Below are 19,340 nucleotides of genomic sequence, written 5' to 3'. Positions count from 1 at the left end.
AATAATTCATAAAACAATAATCTATCAAGGTGTGAAGAGAAGTGGCATCCTCCATTATAATATAGCTTATTGAAAATAGCATTGTTTTGGGACAGCTAGGTGGCTTGGTGGACTGAGAGCCAGGTCCAGACATGGGAGGTCCTGGGTTCAATTTAGTCTCAGATATTCCTGTTTATATGACCCTGGGCAAGTCACTCACCCTCAGTTAACTAGCCCCGATCACTCTTCTGTCCTGGAACAAAAACTTGGTATAGATTCTAAGATAGAAGGTATGAGTTTTTTAAAAAAGGAAACAAGACTGTTTCTCTTCCTCAGTGCCCATTATAATATCCAGTATTTAGTAGGCACTTAATCAATGCTTGCTGATTGATTCATTGAATGGAGGGAACACCCACATAAAAGAAATCCTAACACCTTTAAGTAACATAGGAATAAAAATCAACCAACAATGGGGGCAGCTGGGTAGCTCAGTGGAGTGAGAGTCAGGCCTAGAGACAGGAGGTCCTAGGTTCAAACCCGGCCTCAGCCACTTCCCAGCTGTGTGCCCTCACTTGACCCCCATTGCCCACCCTTACCAGTCTTCCACCTATGAGACAATACACCGAAGTACAAGGATTTAAAAAAAAATCAACCAACCAATCAACAAGCATTTTATTGTATTTACTATGTAATAGATACTGTGCTAAACCCTAGGGATAAGAAGAAAGGCAAAAACAATCCCTGCCCTCAAAGAGCTTACATTTTGTTGGGGAGATAACAATGTAAATGCTGAGGTACATATAAGATATATCTCTATCACCACCACAATTCCCTGCATTTATATATTATTATTATTTTTTTAAACCCTTGTACTTCGGTGTTTTGTCTCATAGGTGGAAGACTGGTAAGGGTGGGCAATGGGGGTCAAGTGACTTGCCCAGGGTCACACAGCTGGGAAGTGGCTGAGGCCGGGTTTGAACCTAGGACCTCCTGTCTCTAGGCCTGACTCTCACTCCACTGAGCTACCCAGCTGCCTCTATATATTATTTTTGAAAATTAATATTTGGGGAGTTTTGGAGGAGTGTTATTCCAACTGCAGCCTAAGGAACCCAAGGCACTTGCAAGAGGAAAGAAAATGTCTACCATGGACAGTTCCCGGACAGTTCCTGGCCTCTTGGGGGAGTCTGAAAATATGCCTATTTGAATCTGTAAGGAAAGGATCTGGCAGAAGCAGGGACTGGTATGTCTGAAATCATCTGAAGAGACTTAAGAAGCCAGCATTTCCTTTCTTCTTCTTCTGCTACTGCTGGCAAGCTCATGTGTCACAGACTGTATTTATTGTAGTCTTTGACTCACAGTGACCAGACTTGGACAAGTAGAAATGTCAAATATGGTTTAGCCAAGAGGCATTGACTTCCATAAACAAGGCACAATGCCACCTAAGATAATTCACATTTCTAGAAGGGTTTTAAATTTTCCTTTCATTATTACCAAGTCCTGTGAAATAGTTATTGAATGTATTATGATGTTTATTTTACAAATGAAAACACCAAGTCATAGAATAATGAGGAGGCTTGATGATGGTTGTGGAACCAGGAAGCCCCAGAACTAGGAATGGAAATCAGGTATCCTCACTCTAAGTTCAAACCTCTCTCTCTCTTTTTTTCCTGTTATACCATATTGTCTCTCCTTAACATTTTTATGATGAGATAAAAATATGAATTTTTTCATAAAACCTCATTTCAAACATTTAAAAAAATATCTCAAAAAGTTGAAATATAATAGTCCTGCTTTGTAATAATAGCAGCAATGCTCTTCACCAAGCTATTGATTGTGGTTACAAAACTTAAATCTCTGCGTCATGACTGAAATACTTCTCTGAGAGAACCACTCTAAATCACTCCAGTGTTGATGATACGTCCACTTTCAATAATCCCACAAGTTTGTTTTAGGAAAGTAACAGGGGCTGGGGAGGATGAGTCACAAATTTTAGAACTCACAAGCTGTGAGAAGTCCAGTATTCTGCTGTTTAGAGCTTCTGGTTTCACAGGAGAAGAAGATTTTAGAGCTGAGGAGACCTTGAAAGTCATGTAGTTCAAACCCTTCAAACCCTTCATTTGATACAATTTGTATTATTACATTTTATTTTGATATGATGGTCAACCACTCAGTCAGTAACATTTATCAACTGGCTACTGTGTACCAGATACTTAAGTGCTGGAGATGCAAAAAGAGGTAAAAGACAATTTCTGCTCTCAAGGAGCTTATAGTCACTTCTCAGTTTAAAACCTGCCCCATATCATGGTCCTATAAAAAGTTAAACAAAATTGCCTAATAAAGTGCTTTTGACTGACACATTATATTACTCATTTTTTAAAAAGTCCTCATCTTCTGTCTTACTATCACTTCTAAGACAGAAGGGCAACAAGGACTAGGCAATTGGGGTTAAAGTGACTTGCCCAGGGTCACACAGCTAGGAAATGCCCAAGGCCAAATTCAAACTCAAATCCTCTAGATTCCAGGCCTGGCACTCTATCCACTGTCACCTAGTTGCCCCTGTATCACTCATTTTTGAAGTTTACTATTTGATAACAGAAAGGAGAGGCATTGCTTTAGTTTCAGTGATTTTCTACCAATACTGTATCTTATTCAACCTAACTTTTGTTGCTTCTTGGTGCCATCTTCATTCCTATGATTGGAGTCATTGTGCATATTATTCTTCTGGTCCTGCTTTCTTCATTATGCATCAGTTCATACATGTTTCTCCATCTTTCTTTGAATTCTTCACAGTCATCACTCCTCATAGTGTAGTAATATTCAATTCCTTTTATTTACCACAGTTTGTTCAGCCATTTTCTAATAGCTGAGCATATAGGTTGTTTGCAGCTTTCTGCTACTGCAATTAATACTGCTGTGAATATTTTCTCACATATGAAACCTTTCTGTCACGAAGTCCCTGAAGCATAAACCCACAGGGACTGCTGAATCAAAGGGCATCAACAGTTTGGCAACTTTTTCTTGCTTAATTCCAAACTATTTCCCAGAATGGGTGTGCTAATTCACAGCTTCATTCACTAGCAAGGAATTATTAGCTCTCCTACTGAACAGTTAAGGAAACCAAGGCCCAAAGGAGAGAAGAGTCTTGCCCAATGTCACACAGATGGTAGCTGGAATTCAAATCCAGGTCTCCAAATCTGGAACTTTTATTTTGTCTGTTTCGTGACATATTACAAGCCTCTCAATGGGTGCAAAGCGGTTGACGGTCAGTGTACACAACAAGGTCGGCCTAGCCACAGACAGGGTGAAATTCATATTTGGGAGTTCCTGGATAGTATATTGGGGTGTCTGCTGCTGCCTAGTTTTTTTAAAACACAATCTCACTGTCAACACCAAAAAGGAGTATTCTATTGGATTTCAGTAAAAATGGGAAAGGGATGATCCTTTGCCTTCGACAAGACTATCTGTTGTTGCTATAAAAACACTCTACCCTAAATCTCTGGAATCTGCAAACTACAAGCCCAAAAACAGTAACACTAAACCACACTCCCAGGCACACATAACACCTTTCTTCTGAGACTCAACATTACAACCAGTAAGCTTGATCATCGCAGGTGAGAAGGGAAAAAAATGACTCAAAGCCTGCTTCCTTATTCAATCCTTGCATCAGAACCACAGAATACCAGAGCTGGACGGGACCCAGTTAGTCACCGGATCATGGGATCCTGCAAGTTTGTAGTTGGAGATGGCCTAAGAGGTCATCTGGTTCAGCCCCAGAGTTTTATAAAGAAGGAAAACTGAGGCCTGCCAGAGATTACACAATAAGCAAGGGACAGAGCCAGGGTTCAAATTCATGTCTTCTGAATCTTCATAAAAAGGAAGCTTTCTTGGGGCAGCTAGGTAGCTCAGTGGAGTGAGAGTCAGGCCTAGAGACAGGAGGTCCTAGATTCAAACCCGGCCTCAGCCACTTCCCAGCTGTGTGACCCTGGGCAAGTCACTTGATCCCCATTGCCCACCCTTACCAATCTTTCACCTATGAGACAATACACTGAAGTACAAGGGTAAAAAAAAAAAAAAGGAAGCTTTCTCTCTAGGGCACTAACTTTTCTTTCCATTGATCTCCCAGTCACCATGAACTTGAGCTACAACAGTGGCCAGTGCTCACTTTAGGTTCTCCCTGCAGGGAAGAATGTGGGTCAGCTCCCAGTCAACACACACACACCAATATCCTCCTGGAGGTGGTGCAACCCAGAGTTTCCTCCTATTCCCAGAAAATGGAGCAGTGGAGTTGCCAATCCCACTGTTCTCCCCCATTCCAAGCCCACTCACCCACCCAATTGTAGCCCATGAGCTCATTGTCACATGCCTCTAGAGTAAAGGAAACACCTGAGAGGCATCAGACAGAGAGAGAGAGAAAGGAGTCACTTACTACTGAATGAGGATTTTGACCAGGTTGATGTGGCCACAGGTGGCAGCAGCATGCAGGGGGGTCCACAGCTCGTTGTCCTTGGCATTAACATTGGCCCCGTGGCTCAGCAGAAGCTTGACTATCTCCTCAAAGTTGTCTATGCAGCACTTTAGGGGAGCAGGGAGTGAGGAACACAAAAGCACAAAAAGACAAAGTCAGGCCAAGGGAGAGATCAAAGCAGAAACCACAGGGGCCCAGAGATCACCAAATTTTTAGCTTATGGATTTTAGAGCTGGAGGAAGCATTAGACATTAGCTTCTGCAATGACCCCACCCCATCCCCTTCTTGCAGGAGAAGAAAATGAGCTTTCAAGTAAGACAGAACATATATAAAGAATTTTTGAAGTCTTAACATACAATAGAGATGTCTGCTATTATTACTAGAATGACTTCCTCAAGGCTTTACCGGTACTAAGTGGCAGAACTAGGATTCAAACTCAGGCCCACTGACTCCATATCCAATATTGTTCCTATAACAGCCTAGCTGCATCTTACTTTTGTTCTTCATTGCATCCAGCATTTACAGGGACCAGATCAAGGGCAGCAGAGCAACTAGAATATGCAGTTTGATGTCAGAAATCCTGGGTCCTTATTCTGGCTTGGCCACCTGAAAACTACACAGCTTCCAGCAGATTCTCTCTCCCATCCCATTTCCACTTTTGTAAAATGAGGGGTCTGGAAGAGATCTTTGTGGTCTCTGCCAGCTCTAAATCCTACTACTCTGCCCAAAGTGTTGCCATTCCTCACCAGGGCCCCGGGACCAAGGTAAGGATGGAGAGTGTGCTAGGAGGGCCTCTCTGATCCCAAACATCTTCCTTAGTCTCTTGTCCTTACAGTCTGGAAACTAGCCATTATAGTCTTATTCCTTTGAGTCTAGGAAGCTTTTAAAAAGTCTTTCAGAGTCAACTATTAATTTCAATTCAATTAAACAAACATTTTATTGTTTAGTTGTCTCAGTTGAATCTGATTCTTCATGACCCCATTTGGGGCTTCCTTGGCAAAGATATTGGAGTAGTTTGCCATTTCTTTCTCCAGCTTATTTGACAGACAAGGAAACTGAAACAAGCAAGATTAAGTGACTTGGCCAGAGTCAGAACTCAGGAAGATGAGTCTTTCTAACTCTAAGCTCAGCATTCTCTCTACTGCATTACCTAGAATCCCCAGAACAAACATTTATTAAGTACCAACTATATTAAGCTTTGTTGTGGGATATAAAGATGAAAAATGGCACTCATTTATCCTTAAAAACCTTATAGTCAAACAGGACGAACCACACATTAGCACAGCTAAGTACAATAAAAGTAGAGTATGATGGGTACCAAAGAGATATCTAGAGGGAGAAATCACTTTTGGTTGAGGGGAACAGGTAGAGAAGGCAGAAAAAAGGAGGGAAGGAAGGAAGGAAGGAAGAAAGGAAGGAAGGAAAGAAGGAAGGAAGGAAGGAAGGAAGGAAGGAAGGAAGGAAGGAAGGAAGGAAGGAAGGAAGGAAGGAAGGGAGGGAGGGAGGGAAGGAGGGCAGGAAGGAAGGAAGGAAGGAAAGGAGGAAGGAAGGAAGGGCAGGAAGGAAGGAAAGTAGGTAGAATTTATTAAGAATCTACTATATTGGCCTCAGATACTTCCCAGCTAGGTGACCCTGGGCAAGTCACTTAACCCCCATTGCCTAGCCCTTACTGCTCTTCTATCTTGGAACCAATGCACAATACTGATTATAAGATGGAAGGTAAGGGTTTAAAAAAATAACCACCTCAGTGGAGCTCTCATCAGTGCAGGCATTTCCTCTAACAGTACAGACCATAAGCCATCCATGCCTTGGCATCCTGTGAGATTCTTGTTCGGGCTTTCCCATAGACACTCCACAGAGCCTGCCCACAACATGCCAAGAGGCCTTCCTCTAGACCTGCACCAATGGAGCATTTCACTCTTCATCTGTAATTAATCATTCATGCCCCATGGCTGGTCCACTTCTTTTCCACGTATTTCCTTGAGGTTATCCCTGATTTGGGAGAAGCAGTGTGGTAGAGCAGGTAGAATCAGCCTCTGAGACAAGAAGACAAGAGTTCAAGCCTTTTTTCTGGCACATACTGGGTGAGTGATATAAATTCTCAAGGCCCCCAGGCAACTTTCTAAGACTTTTTTTTGTGGTGCAGGCTCCTTTGGTAGTGCAGCTAGATGGCACAGTAGATAGAATACCGGACCTGGATTCAGGAAGACTCATCTTTCTGGGTTCAAATCTGGCCTCATACATTTACTAGCTGTGTGACCCTGAGAAAGTCACTTGTTTCCTCATCTATAAAATGACCTGGAGAAGAAAATGGCAAACCACTCCAGTATTTTTGCCAAGAAAACCCTAAATGGAGTCATAAAGAATTGGACAGGAATGAAAACAATTGATCAGCGAGACTTCTACCATAGTTAAGCCTTTTTCAGAATAATGTTTTTTTCTCAGAATGTTTTTAAATTCAAAAAATAAAATTTATAGCCTTGCAAGGAAAGTAAATTATGTTGAAATATAGTTATTAAAATATTAAAAAGAGAATTTCATGGACCTCAAGTTAAGAATCCCTGTTCTAAAGTTATAAATTGCAGAATAGGTGCTAACCTGAATTGGCAAAGGGAGTTTCCTTACAAGGGAGTACCCTTTAATCCATGAAATCATAGTTCCCATCCCTATCCCTAAGCTCTACTTGAGCACATGTTGTCACTGGAAATATACTGCAGCCTGATTGTAGCTACCACGTTTCTCCTTTGACATCACCATCATCTTCACTATCACCACCACCATCATCATCATCATCCTCCCATCTTAGGTGCCATTTTCTCTCTGACATGTTCTCAGATTCCCTCAGCTACTAGTGCCATTCTCTCTTCTCAGATTACTTTGTATTTACATATAGTTTCTCCAGAAGAATGTGAGCTCCTCAAGTTCAGCAACTCATCCTCAGCACCTAGCATGGCGCCTTGTACACAAGAGTTTAATAATAAATGTTTACTGAATGGAATTATTATTAATCATTATGAGAATTATTAATAGTAATAACTTCCATGCAATAGTGTGTAGTAGGGAATAGAAAGACTTCCTTGGAATCAGGACAACCTGGGTTCGAGCCATCTCTGATACAGGCAAGTCACTTAACCTAACAGTAGCCCAGGCAACTCCAAGAATCTAAGTTGTAAATTATTGTTAGTCTGCATGGACAGATGGAGTTTCTTCACCAGGGAGGTCCCTACATTGATGACTCACAAATTGGTTCCATTCCCATCCCCATTCCCACCTCCAGTAAACATTCACACTTCCCTAGCATGACAGCCTGCGAGGTTGGCAGGCCAAGGAATAGCCATTTTAGGTCTACCTCTTGCCCTTCCCATGAACCCCTAATGGGACAGAAGAAAGAAGCAGTCACAGTAACAGCCAGTCCCAGGGCAGGAAGCAGGTCTGGGCCCCTGGCTCTTCCACAGCCCTTCATCAGGGGACAGACACTGGGCCAGCATATCCAGAAAGGACCCCTTTCCTGGGTAGGAGCCATGGAAGCTACAACTGCAACCCAAGCTTACACCGTGGGTCCCTCGGCTGAGAAAGTGCATCCTCATGAACAAAAAGCCTTTTTTATCAGCCTAGGCACTAATTTCTTTGTGCATTTGACACTACAACAGGCAGCACCAGGCAGGGGTGAGGGTGGCTGAGAGAAGAACTTCATCTGGGGTGAGAAGAGCAGTCAATGGGCACATTTATTATTGTTGGACAAGAAGTCAGAGAGATGAACTATCTTCAGATGGCACTTAACAACCCAGCTACTGTTCCCCACCCCCACTCCCACCTGCTCTAGTCCCTGTCCCAGCCTCTCAGTAAGTTTTCTAACAAGCTAAGGATAAGCACTGAAGGGCTTAGAAGCAAGCAAGGAAATCAGGCATTTCTAATACTATCTCAGTGGCGATTTTTTCTGGGAACAGGGAAGCAAATAGCAGTTAGTTAGGCAGCAAGACTCCAAGGACCAAACAGAGAAGTCTGTCTATTCTGGACATAGATTGTCTGTTCCTCTCTCCTGGAACATGTGGTAAACAGAAAAAAAAACTCTGGCTCTGGAGTCAGAAGACTTGGGTTCAAATCCCATCTCTGCTGCTTACTACCTATGTGACCTGGGGTAAGTCCTCTTTGGGACAGCCTCAGTTTCTTCATCTGTAAAATGAAGGGGTTGGCAGGAGAATAATTTATACAATAATAATCACATTGCACAGAGAAGCAACTGTGAAAGAGTTAAGAACTCTGATCAATGCACTGTCCAGCCATGATTCCAGAGGACCAGTGGTGAAGGATGCTACCTACCTCCTATGAAAGAGGCAATGGATTCAGGTTACAGTCTGAGACATACTTTTTTTGGATATGGACAATGTGAGATTTTGTTTTGCTTGACTATATATTTTTTACAAGAATTTTTCTTTTCTTTTTTTTCAATTAGAGATGGGAGTGGAAGGGAAAGAAAAGACATTTTGTTAATTTTTAAAATATGGACAATATTTTTAAAAATTAGGGTTTTGGATTAGATGGCTTCTGAAGTCCCTTCCAGTTCTGAATCTAACATCCTATGATGGCACTGTAATGAGTCTCTACTGGGAAATAACGGTTGCTGAAGGTCACAGTGAAAGGGATCACAGAGAATGGACAGCTTCCTCAACTACGGTGATGCTGGCTAAAGAAGACAGAAGGAAGACACAGGAAGACAAGAGCTGATAGATATTAGAGGCACCAAACCTCAGAATTGGGTTAAGGCTGTACATAGGGTTTATTCTCTCACATAATCCCATGTGTACACACACACACACACACACACACACACACACACACACACACACACACACACGCCCCACCTCACAAGCCACCTATCTTCCACCCTGTCCTGTCTATTCTTCCCTCAAACATAGATCTTGCTACAGAACATGCTGCTCCGTGAAATATGTTTATAGTTTCTCAAAGTGGTTTTGTGAACCTAGAATGAGCCAGTCAGTGCCTTGGACACAAATGAAAGAAAGCCCTTTCAGACTGAGTTTTAAAGCTGCTGGAACATAAGGAAGTAATGCACTAGGAGACACACGCAGTCTTTCCCATTCCCAAAGGGCTGGACAGGGTCTGTCTCTTTAAAGTCTTCTTAGCTTGAGTTGAAGGCTTTGGGTTTGAAATCCAAGCTGTGATACTTCCTACCACTTCATCGGTAAAATGAGGGGATTAGACTAGATGACCCCAAAGATCTTTTCTATCTCTAAATCTAAGATCCTATGATGTTGCCACTGAACAAAGTATTAAAAAAGCACAAAGTTTCAAGTTGGCCAGAACATTGAGTATGTTGTATGAGATGAGGATAGAAGAAATCAGAATGAGATTTTGGAGGGCATTGAATGCCAGGATAAGTTATACATTCTTTGGTAGACAATAGAGAGATATGATATGATCCTGTCACCTGAGGTATGTCATTACCCACAAATGGAGATGATACTAGTGCCTTGGAGCCCAGCCAGGGCAGTAGATTGCTGCCCCAGCTATTCACTAGCTAGAAGTCAATATACCCATTTAAAGGCAAAATCTCAGAGGCCACTGTCTGAGTGGTTGATTTTCTTTTATTTTTTGGAATAATGGAAAACTCATTAATCTCTAGTCACCTGAACAACTGGGAATGACTTAGCTATTCTCAGCAATACAATGATCCAAGAACAATCCCAAAGGGCTTAACATGAAAAATGCAATCCACTGCCAGAGAAAGAAATGGTGAGTCTGAATACAGATCGAAGCCAATCACTCTTCACTTTATTTTCTTCATCGTTTTGTGTTTAAGTGTATGTGTGGGTCTGTGGGTTCTTCCATAACATGCTGAATATGGAAATATGTCTTGTATAATCACACATGTATAACAAATATCAAATTGTTTATTGTCTCAGGGAGGGAGAAGAGAGGAGGGGAAGGAGGGAGATATTGGGGAACTCAACATGTTAGAAAATGAACACCAGGGGAAGTTAGGTGGCTCAGTGGTTGAGAGCTAGGCCTAGAGGCAGGAGGTCCTGGGTTCAAATGTGGCCTCAGACACTTCCTTTGAGATTTTGTCTTTAAACAGGCATGTTAGCTGCCAGCTAGTGAATAGCCGGGGCAGCAATCTACTGCCCCAGCTGGGCTTCAAGGCACTAGTATCATCTCCAGTTGTGGGGATGACAAACTTCAGGTGACAGTATCCTGAGCAAGTCACTTAACTCTAACTGTCTTGCCCTTACTGCTCTTCTGGCTTGGAACCAATACTTAGTAATTGATTCTAATTCAGAGAATAAGGGTTTGAAAAAAAAAGGAAAAGAAAATGAATGCCAAAAAATGTTTTTACATGTGAGTAGGTGAAAAAAACCAAAGCATTATTGAAGGGGAAAAAATATCTATGTTTTAGTTCTGGAAATGGTCCCTACATGACTTGCTGGGTCCTCCAGAGTTTCTAGGGATGGAAATGAGAAGTGGGGATGCCTTTCCTGCCTCTCTCCCTCCCAGAGACACCAGGATCGGGGATGTCTAGGCTCTCACCTGATGCAGTGCAGTGAGTCCATCCTCGTTGCATAGGTCAGGGCTTATCTTGCTCTTCAGAAAGTAGCGCACTGCAAAGACAAAGGATGGTGAGAGATGAGCATCTTGTGTTCGAAGTAGGTTGTGCCACTCATCCACTCTTTCTTTTTTCCCTTCAGTTTTTGTTCTCTTCTTTTTTGTTGTTATGACACCACATCTTTCTGCCACATGCTTTCTTTCTTTCTTTTTAATGCTTACCTTCTGTCTTAGAATCAATACTAAATATTGGTTCGAAGGCAAAACTGCCCTAAGGGCTAGGCAATGGGGGGTTAAGTGATTTGTCCAGCCAGGAAATGTCTGAGGCCACATTTGAACCCAGGACCTCCCCTCTCCAAGCCTGGCTCTCAATCCACTGACTTACCTTGCTGCCCTTCACCACACTTTCTTTACAAACTTAAAAGCCCAACTCTTAAGTTTCTTCTCCAAAAAACAGTCAAGTTGGAGTAAATTGTTGACTATGTAAATCCAGGCAAGATACTTTACCTTTCTAAGCCTCTATTTCCTCATCTGTAAAATGGGGATAATAACATTTGCATGTTGAATAGGGTTATTGTAAGATGTCTTTGAAAAGCACCATAAACCTGAGAGCTCTTTCTACTACTCATTCTTGTATCTCCTTCAACAAGCACTTGCTTGCACAGTATGTATGCAAAGCCCTATACTAGATGCTGTTGAAGATACAAAATTTAGACAAGACATGATCTCCACCCTCATGGAGTTCACATTTTACTTTAAAGATAAGACACAAGGAGGAGTTAGGGAGGTAGCACAGTGGACAGATTACCAGGCTTGGAGTCAGAAGGACCTGAGTTCAAATTTGATCTCAGATACTTCCTAGCTGGGTGACCCTGGCCAAGTCACTTAACCTGTTTGCCTAGCCCTTGCCCTTCTGCGTTAGAGCTAAGCCTAAGATAGAAAGTAAGGGTTCAAGAAAAATAATTAAAAAATTAAGATAAGACCCAAGTAAAGATAACTCAACACCTAAATTACATGAGAGTACAAGAGAGGTCTAAAATGAAGGAAGGGATCAAGGAAGATTCTGCACTGGAACCCCAGCAGGAGGTATTATCCCTGGAGGGCTCCTCTCCTTGGCTCACAGAGTAAGTTATTTAACCTCTTTGTGCCTCCTTTCCTTCACTGTAGGGTAGGGTTAGGGCTTCTTGTACTAGATCAAGAATTCTTAACTGGGGTCCAAGAACTTGCTTTTAAAAATATTTAGATAACTATTTCAATATAACTGGCTTTCTTTGTAATCTCACGTATTTTATGTTATGCATTTGGAAATACTATTCTGAGAAGGGATCTGCAAAGGTAAAGAAGGTAAAGAACATGGAGAAAGGCATGGATAGCTGACTAAAGTCCCTTCCAGCTGAAACTGCATCTTCTAGTCTAAAGTCCTTTCCACCTCGGGCATTCTGTGACATCAGTGATTGGTAATTTTCCCTGGAGGCTTCTCCCTCCAGTGATTCAGGTTATAGGCCCTGGGCAGGGGATTTCAAAATCCAGTGAAAACCTGCTTGCACCCTTGCTGGAGGAGTCCCCACTTCCAGCATGCCTGTGCCTGAGATTCTGGACAGAGCCTCAGGCTCATATGGACTGTATCAGGCTGGGCAGAAGTAGAGACCCCGAAGTCATTAAGATCCAATACTAGGGGCAGTTGGTGGCTCAGCAGATAGAGAGCTATACCTATTAATTGTGATCCCAGAGACTTCCTAGTGTGTGATCCTGGACAAGTCACTTAACTCCCATTTCCTAGCCCTTACTGCTTTTCTGCCTTGGAACCAACACAGTATAAGATAGAAGGTAAGGGTTTTTTTTTAAACTTGAGATTTAGGGACACAGAGTGAAAGCCTTCCCCACCCTGCTCTTGTTTCCATCCCCCTTGTCTGAAGATTCTCCAAAGAGAAAGAAAAACTAGAATTCTTCTTGGGTAGCAGGGAATGGGCATAATCCAATGCCCAAAGGCAGGAGGAGCTAACACATAATCCTCTGTTCACCACCTTGAAGGAAGTAAACATGGGAACTTCAATCTGCCTAAACCACTTTTAGGCATCACCCGAAGGCCCCACGCAGTAGATAGGTCAGACCTGGGATCAGGAAGACTTGAATCCCTGAATTCAAATTTTGCCCCAGACACTTACTGGCTGTGTGTCCCTAGGCAGGTCACTTAACCCTGTTTGCCTCAGTTTCCTCATCTGTAAACGAGCTGGAGAAGACAATGGCATAACACTCTAGCATCTTTGCCAAAAAAGCCCCAAATGAGGACAACAAAGAGTCTGTGGCAGCTGAAACACCACCACCACCACCACCACTACCAACACCACCACCACAACAACAACAGACTCTAAATGATCTGAAGCTCACGTTCACATGTTCTCCAAAAGCATACAAATCACTTTTCAAGCAACAACTCTACAAGGTGGGCAGGACAAGTATTACCATTCCCATTTTACTGAGGAGAAAGTTGAGGGTGAGAAGTGGTCAGGTGGCATATCTAATGTGACAAGACTAGTCATTGTTGAAACAGGGATTCCAATCTAAGTCTCTCTTGAATCCAAGTCAAGTAGGTGATGTAAGTATCTTTATTTCTACTATATAGGTGAGGAAACTGAGGCTTATATTAACTTGGCTATGATCCCACAGCTAGTAACTTTGGGTCTGGACCTTTAGAAGCCTTTTCCTTTAAGCTGATAACATATACCACCCTCTGGAGTGAATTCAATTTAATTCAAACCAATAAACAGTCTTTAAGCAAACACACACTGTTCTAAGTGTGTAGGCAAAAACCACTTAGGTCCTTGTCCTCAAGGAGCTGATATCCTGTTGAGAGCAGAGACAAAACATGTACACAACCAAGTAAAATAAAATTAAAAGGAAGAGGAGGGGCAGAGAGATGGCTCAGTGGATTAGGAGTTAGGACTGAAGTCTAGAGGACTTGGATTCAAAGGGCATAGCCCTTATTGTCCTTCTGTGTTGGAGTATTGATCTTAACATCTGAGACATAAGGTAAGAGTTTAAAAAAAAAAAGGATGAGGGTGGATGAATCCTGTGTATATCCGCTACACTAGACTCTGATGTTCACAGGGAGAAAAAAATCCAAGTAAAAAGCCAGTATTTTTTTAAATCACTCCAGTATGCTCTACTCAGTCAATAAGCAAAAGAACTAACCTAACTGCCCTGCCATTAGAAAGCAAACTTGATCTCATAGTTATAAACGAGACAGGTGGGACCCAGGCCTGGACAAAGGTTCCAAAGAGGCATATTTTATTCAAAGGAAGAGAACAGGTGAAAGGGGTGGGAATTGCATGATTTATGAAAAAATACAGTTGTGTGAAGAAAACAGGAACCAGAGAGGGGATAGTAGATACACAGTGGAAAGCGTTTAGGTAAAGAAAAATGGAAGGAGATATTCTCATTAGAGTATGTTACAACACCATTGGGGACAGAAAAAGGAGCAAAAGGAGGAGTTTGGGAAATAGATCAGAGACCTGACAGGATATATTAATGATAAGGAGCTTCAGTTATTCAGATATTCCGAATCTCTTCTCTCTGACTTTCTCTCCTGAGTTTCTCTCTCTCTTCCCCCACCCCCAGTCTTTTTGTCTCTCCTCTCCTCTCCTCAGTTTTTCTGTCTCTCTCTGTCCACACACACATACACACAAATTGGAGCAGCTAATAACTACTTGACTTGCCTCATTGATTATTTCATCCTTCCCAAAGTGAAGGAAACCAACTTGGGGGAATTCACTGTCAAATCTGATTCTTACTAATAGAGAGGAACTGGTTGCTAGGGTGAAATTGATAGGAATCTTGGTGGAGGAGGGAACAAGAAGGAAGTAATCATTCCTTTTTAGAATTTGTGATTGAGGAGAGAAAAATCAGGGATCATATGGAATGTACCCTAGATTTTTAAAAGCAGAGTTTGATGGATTTAGAGGAATGATAGCTAGGATCCACTGAATTAAAATTCTACATGATAAGTTGGTCCAGGAAGGGTAAGACGCTGTTGAGAATGAAAAGTTGAAGACAGAAAGGGAAACCATACTAATGACGAGGAAAAGCAGGAGTTATCTGAAAAGTAGACACATATACATTTCTTTGAATCCTGGGAAATTTCTATAACAGATTATTTTAAACCTTTACTTTCTTTCTTAGTAACAGCTCTAAGGGCTACGCAATTGGGGTTAAGTGACTTGCCCAGAGTTATATAGCTAGGAAGTGTCTGAATCCAGATTTGAAACCAGGTCCTTTCAACTCCAGGTCTGGCACTCTGTCCACTGCTCCAACTAGCTGCCCCTTTAATAGATTATTAGAGATGATTGGTGAAAAGGGAAATGACAAATACACAGAGTCAGCATGGCTTTACTAGTAGGTGATGCCAGATTAACTTTTCATTTCCTTTTTTATAATAAGATTGCTGAATTATTACAATAATTATGCTGAAGAATTGCTGGTAGATCAGGATAATGGCATGTAGACCATTTGGTAAAGTAGATGATAAGTATCTCATAGTATTCTTTTTTTCTTAAAACCCTTATCTTCCATCCTAGAACCAACATTAGTTCTAAGGCAGAAGAGTGATAAGAAGGGCTAGGCAATGGGGGCTGAGTGACTTGTCCAGTCTCTTAGGAAGTATCTGAGGCCAGATTTGAATCTAGGACCTCATATGTCTAGGCCTGGCTCTCAAGTCTCTGAGCATCCTTATGTTAAAGATGGAGAGATATGGACCATACACTAATATAGTTAGACAGCTTCATAATTGGTCGAATGACTGGACTTAAAAAATATTCCTAAATGATTCACTATCAATTGGGCAAGAGTTCTAGGGTAAAGTGATCCAGGGATCTGTGCTTAGCCCTGTACTATTTAATATTTTTTCAGTGACTTGGATAAAGGCAGAGATAACAAGCTTCTTAAGTCTGTAGGCTATCCAGGAGCACTGGTCCTAGGGTCAGAACACTTGAGCTCAAATTCAGCCACAAACACTTAAAAGATGTGTGCCACTGGGCAACTCATTTAACCCCATTTGCCTCAGTTCCTCATCTGTAAAATGAGGTGGAGAAGGAAATGGCAAACCACTCCATTATCTTTTGCCATGAAAACTCCAAATGGGATCACAAAAGCTGGACATAACTGAAACAAGTGAACAGCAATTGGAGGAATAGCAAACATACTGGATAAGAGAGTCAGGATCCCAAAGGATTTTGACAAGCTAGAGTACTAGGGAAAAAATCTAGTAAGACAGAATTTAATAAATTAATTTGACAAATAAATTTAACAATAGTGAACATAAAATCTTTCACTGGGGTTCAAAAAGTCAACCTCACAAGTATAAGATGAGAGACAGGTTGTTTGAAAAATGTCTAGGGTTTTGGTGGATTACAAGCTCAATGCTCAAAATAGTGTGACATGGCAAACAAAAAAAAAAGCTAATATCTATAACTGGCTACATAAAGAGAGACATAACTTGTAGAAGTAAGGAGAAGAGGATCTTGCTGTACTCTACCCTGATAAGACCACATCTAGAGTATGAATGAATAAAAGTGATTTATTTATTGTTTATTATGTGCCAGGCACATAAAGAAGTGGTCCTTATTGTGAGGGCAAACTCTGTGCACAAATGATCCCATTCCATCCCACCTTCTTCAGCAGATAGCCCCTCTCTTTTATTCCTGCTCTCTTGGTTATCTTTGATCCCTTCCAGGCTACAGGCTGCTTCTCTGCTAATTAAAGATGTGTTCACATCTTTCCCTTCCTCAAGAAATCCTCACTTGATTCACTAGATCTGGTCCCAAATCTCTTCTACTTTTTCTGGTGAAACTTCTTGAAGCCTCCATCACATTGGGAGCTTCCATTTCTTTTCCTCTTACTCTCTTAACTCTCCAGGATGCCTTCTAACCTTCTCATTCAACCACAACTGATCTCCAAAGTTACCAAGTTTCATTACTAAATCTAATTACTGGCTTCTCGATCTTTCTCCTTCATGACCTCTCTGCAGCCTTTGATATTACTGATCACCCTCTTCTCCCTGATATTGTTCTCTCTAGGTTTTCATGATACTGTCCTATCCTGTTCTCCTCCTCCCTGTCTGACCACCCCTGAGTCTTCTTTGCTGGGTTTTAATCCAGGCCATGACTGCTAACAGTGGTGTTCCACAGGGCCCTATCCTGAGCCCTCTTCTCTTTTTACTCTGTATTATTTCACTTGACAGTCTCATCAGTTCCCATGAATTTAACTATTACTTGTATGCTGATGATTCTTATCTATCCAGTCCTAACCTCTCTCTTGACCTCCAACTACCTACTGGACATCTCAAATTAAATGTCTCATACACAGATTAAAACTGACCTCATTATCTTTGCTCCACAAACCCTCCCCTTTTCCCAACTTCCTGAGTACCGTAGAGGACACCATAATCCTCCTAGGTATTTAAGCACAGAACTTAGGTGTTATCTTCAACTTTTCCTTCTCCTCCCTGCCATATTTAATCTGTTTTCAAGGCCTGTTGATTTTCACAAAATCTCTTGTGTATGGGGGCAGCTAGGTGGCTCAGTACATTGAGAGCTGGGCCTAGAAACAGGTCTTGATATGGCTTCAGACACCTCCTAGTTGTGTGACCCTGGGCAAGTCACTTGATCCTCATTGCCTAGCCCTTACCACTCTTCTCCCTTGGAACCAATACACAGTATTGATTTTAAGGTGGAAGATAAGGATATAAAAAATTATTTCTTGTGTGTGTCCCTTTCTCTCTTTTGACACTTCCACCACCCTATTGCAGACCTTCTTCACTTCACGACTGGACTATTATAATATAATAGCTCCCTGCCACAAGTCTCTCCCTACTCCAGTCCATCCTCCCATCACCTGCTAAAGTGATCATCCTAAAGCATAGTTTCTTCTATGTCCTCCAGTTACTCAGTAAACCCCAGTGGCTTCCTATCACTTCTAGAATAAAAAACAGCATCTGTTTGGTTTCTAAGTCCTTCAGAACCTGCCCCAGTTCTCTTTCCAGTCTTCTTATACCTCACTTACCTACACATACTCTGTGATCCAGTGACACCAGCTCCCTGCCTGCTCCTCAAGAAACTCTATATCCTGACTCTAAGCATGTTCCCTGGCTATTCCTCATGCCCAGAATAATGTCCTTCCTGCTCTCTGCTTCCTGGCTCCCCTGGTTTCCTTCAAATCTAAACTAAAAATCTCATCTTTGCCTAGAAGTCTTTCCTGGTCCACCTTAATGCTAGTACTTTCTCTTTACTGATTGTCTCCAATTTTTCCTGTACACGTCCCATTTGTTCATAGTAGTTTGTTTATGTCTCTCTCATTGGACTATGAACTCCTCGACAGCAGGAACCATTCTTTTACTTTTCTTTGTATCCCCAGGGCTTAATTAATGTTTATTGACTGACTGAGAGGCACTGTGGTAAGGGCTGGGATTACAAACACTGAGAGCAAGACCATCTTTGATCTCCAGGAGCTTATATTCTAGTAGGAAAAGACAACACACATAGGAGAGTGGTGGCTCAGGACAGATTATTGTTGGGAATGCCACAAAGATGGTGAGTGGTGACATAGAGAAACCAACAGATACACGTCCTTGCCAGGGGTGGGAGTACTCGTCTGAATACTGTTCTCAAAGCTGGAACTATAGTGTTCCATTCTGGGTGCCATCATTTTTGGAAGAACATTGATAAATTGGAGAATATCCAGAGTAGCGTAACCAGAACGGTGAAGGACATGAAGTTCATATCCTAGGAGGACTAGAGGGAGGGACTAGGGATGTGTAGTGCCAGCATAGTGTCTGGTACATAGAAGGCACAGGAAACGTTTATTGGTTTGGATTAAATTGGAGAAGACAAGACATTCAGGGCAAGACATAGTTGTACTCTGGGGAAGCAAGGTAGATAGAGAGCCAGGCCTGGAGTTGGGAGGCCAGGGTTCAAATCTGACCTCAGATACTTCCTAGTTACAACCCTGGATAAATCATTTAACCCCAAACCACTTTTCTGTCTTAGAAATTTTAGGAAGACAAGGTAAAGGTAAGAAAAAGTTTTGAGCTCAAGTTTCGAGCTCAGAGAGACCATTATGATCTGTGAGGTGTTTTATACATATTTTACCATTTGGTCTTAACACTAGCCCCATGGGAAACTGGTTCAGTGTTTCTGTTTTTGTTTTTTCATTTTCTTAACCTAACTTGTGATTTCTTTGGCTTGGGGATCTCTGGGTAAGGAAGTCAAGTCAACGGACATTATTAAGTATTTATTGTATTCCAGGCACTAGAAATCCCTCTGCCAATGTTGATCAGCACCTT

General features: G+C 41.8%; 1 protein-coding gene across 1 annotated transcript in view; it reads right to left on the bottom strand.

Annotated features, from left to right (window-relative positions):
* The window catches only part of PPP1R16B (protein phosphatase 1 regulatory subunit 16B), a 154,110-nt gene that overhangs the window by 16,244 nt on the left and 118,526 nt on the right, over positions 1-19,340 (bottom strand). The window contains exons 3-4 of the mRNA XM_044664319.1: positions 10,991-11,061; positions 4,406-4,551 (exon numbers count right to left, since the gene is read on the bottom strand). Coding sequence (XP_044520254.1) covers positions 4,406-4,551; positions 10,991-11,061 — 217 coding nt within the window. The remainder of the gene's footprint in view (positions 1-4,405; positions 4,552-10,990; positions 11,062-19,340) is intronic.

The sequence above is a fragment of the Gracilinanus agilis genome, chromosome 2 (genome assembly GCF_016433145.1).
Source record: "Gracilinanus agilis isolate LMUSP501 chromosome 2, AgileGrace, whole genome shotgun sequence".
NCBI lineage: Eukaryota > Metazoa > Chordata > Mammalia > Didelphimorphia > Didelphidae > Gracilinanus > Gracilinanus agilis.
Note: the sequence above shows the minus strand (reverse complement) of the source record. Positions and strands in the feature narration are given on the sequence as shown.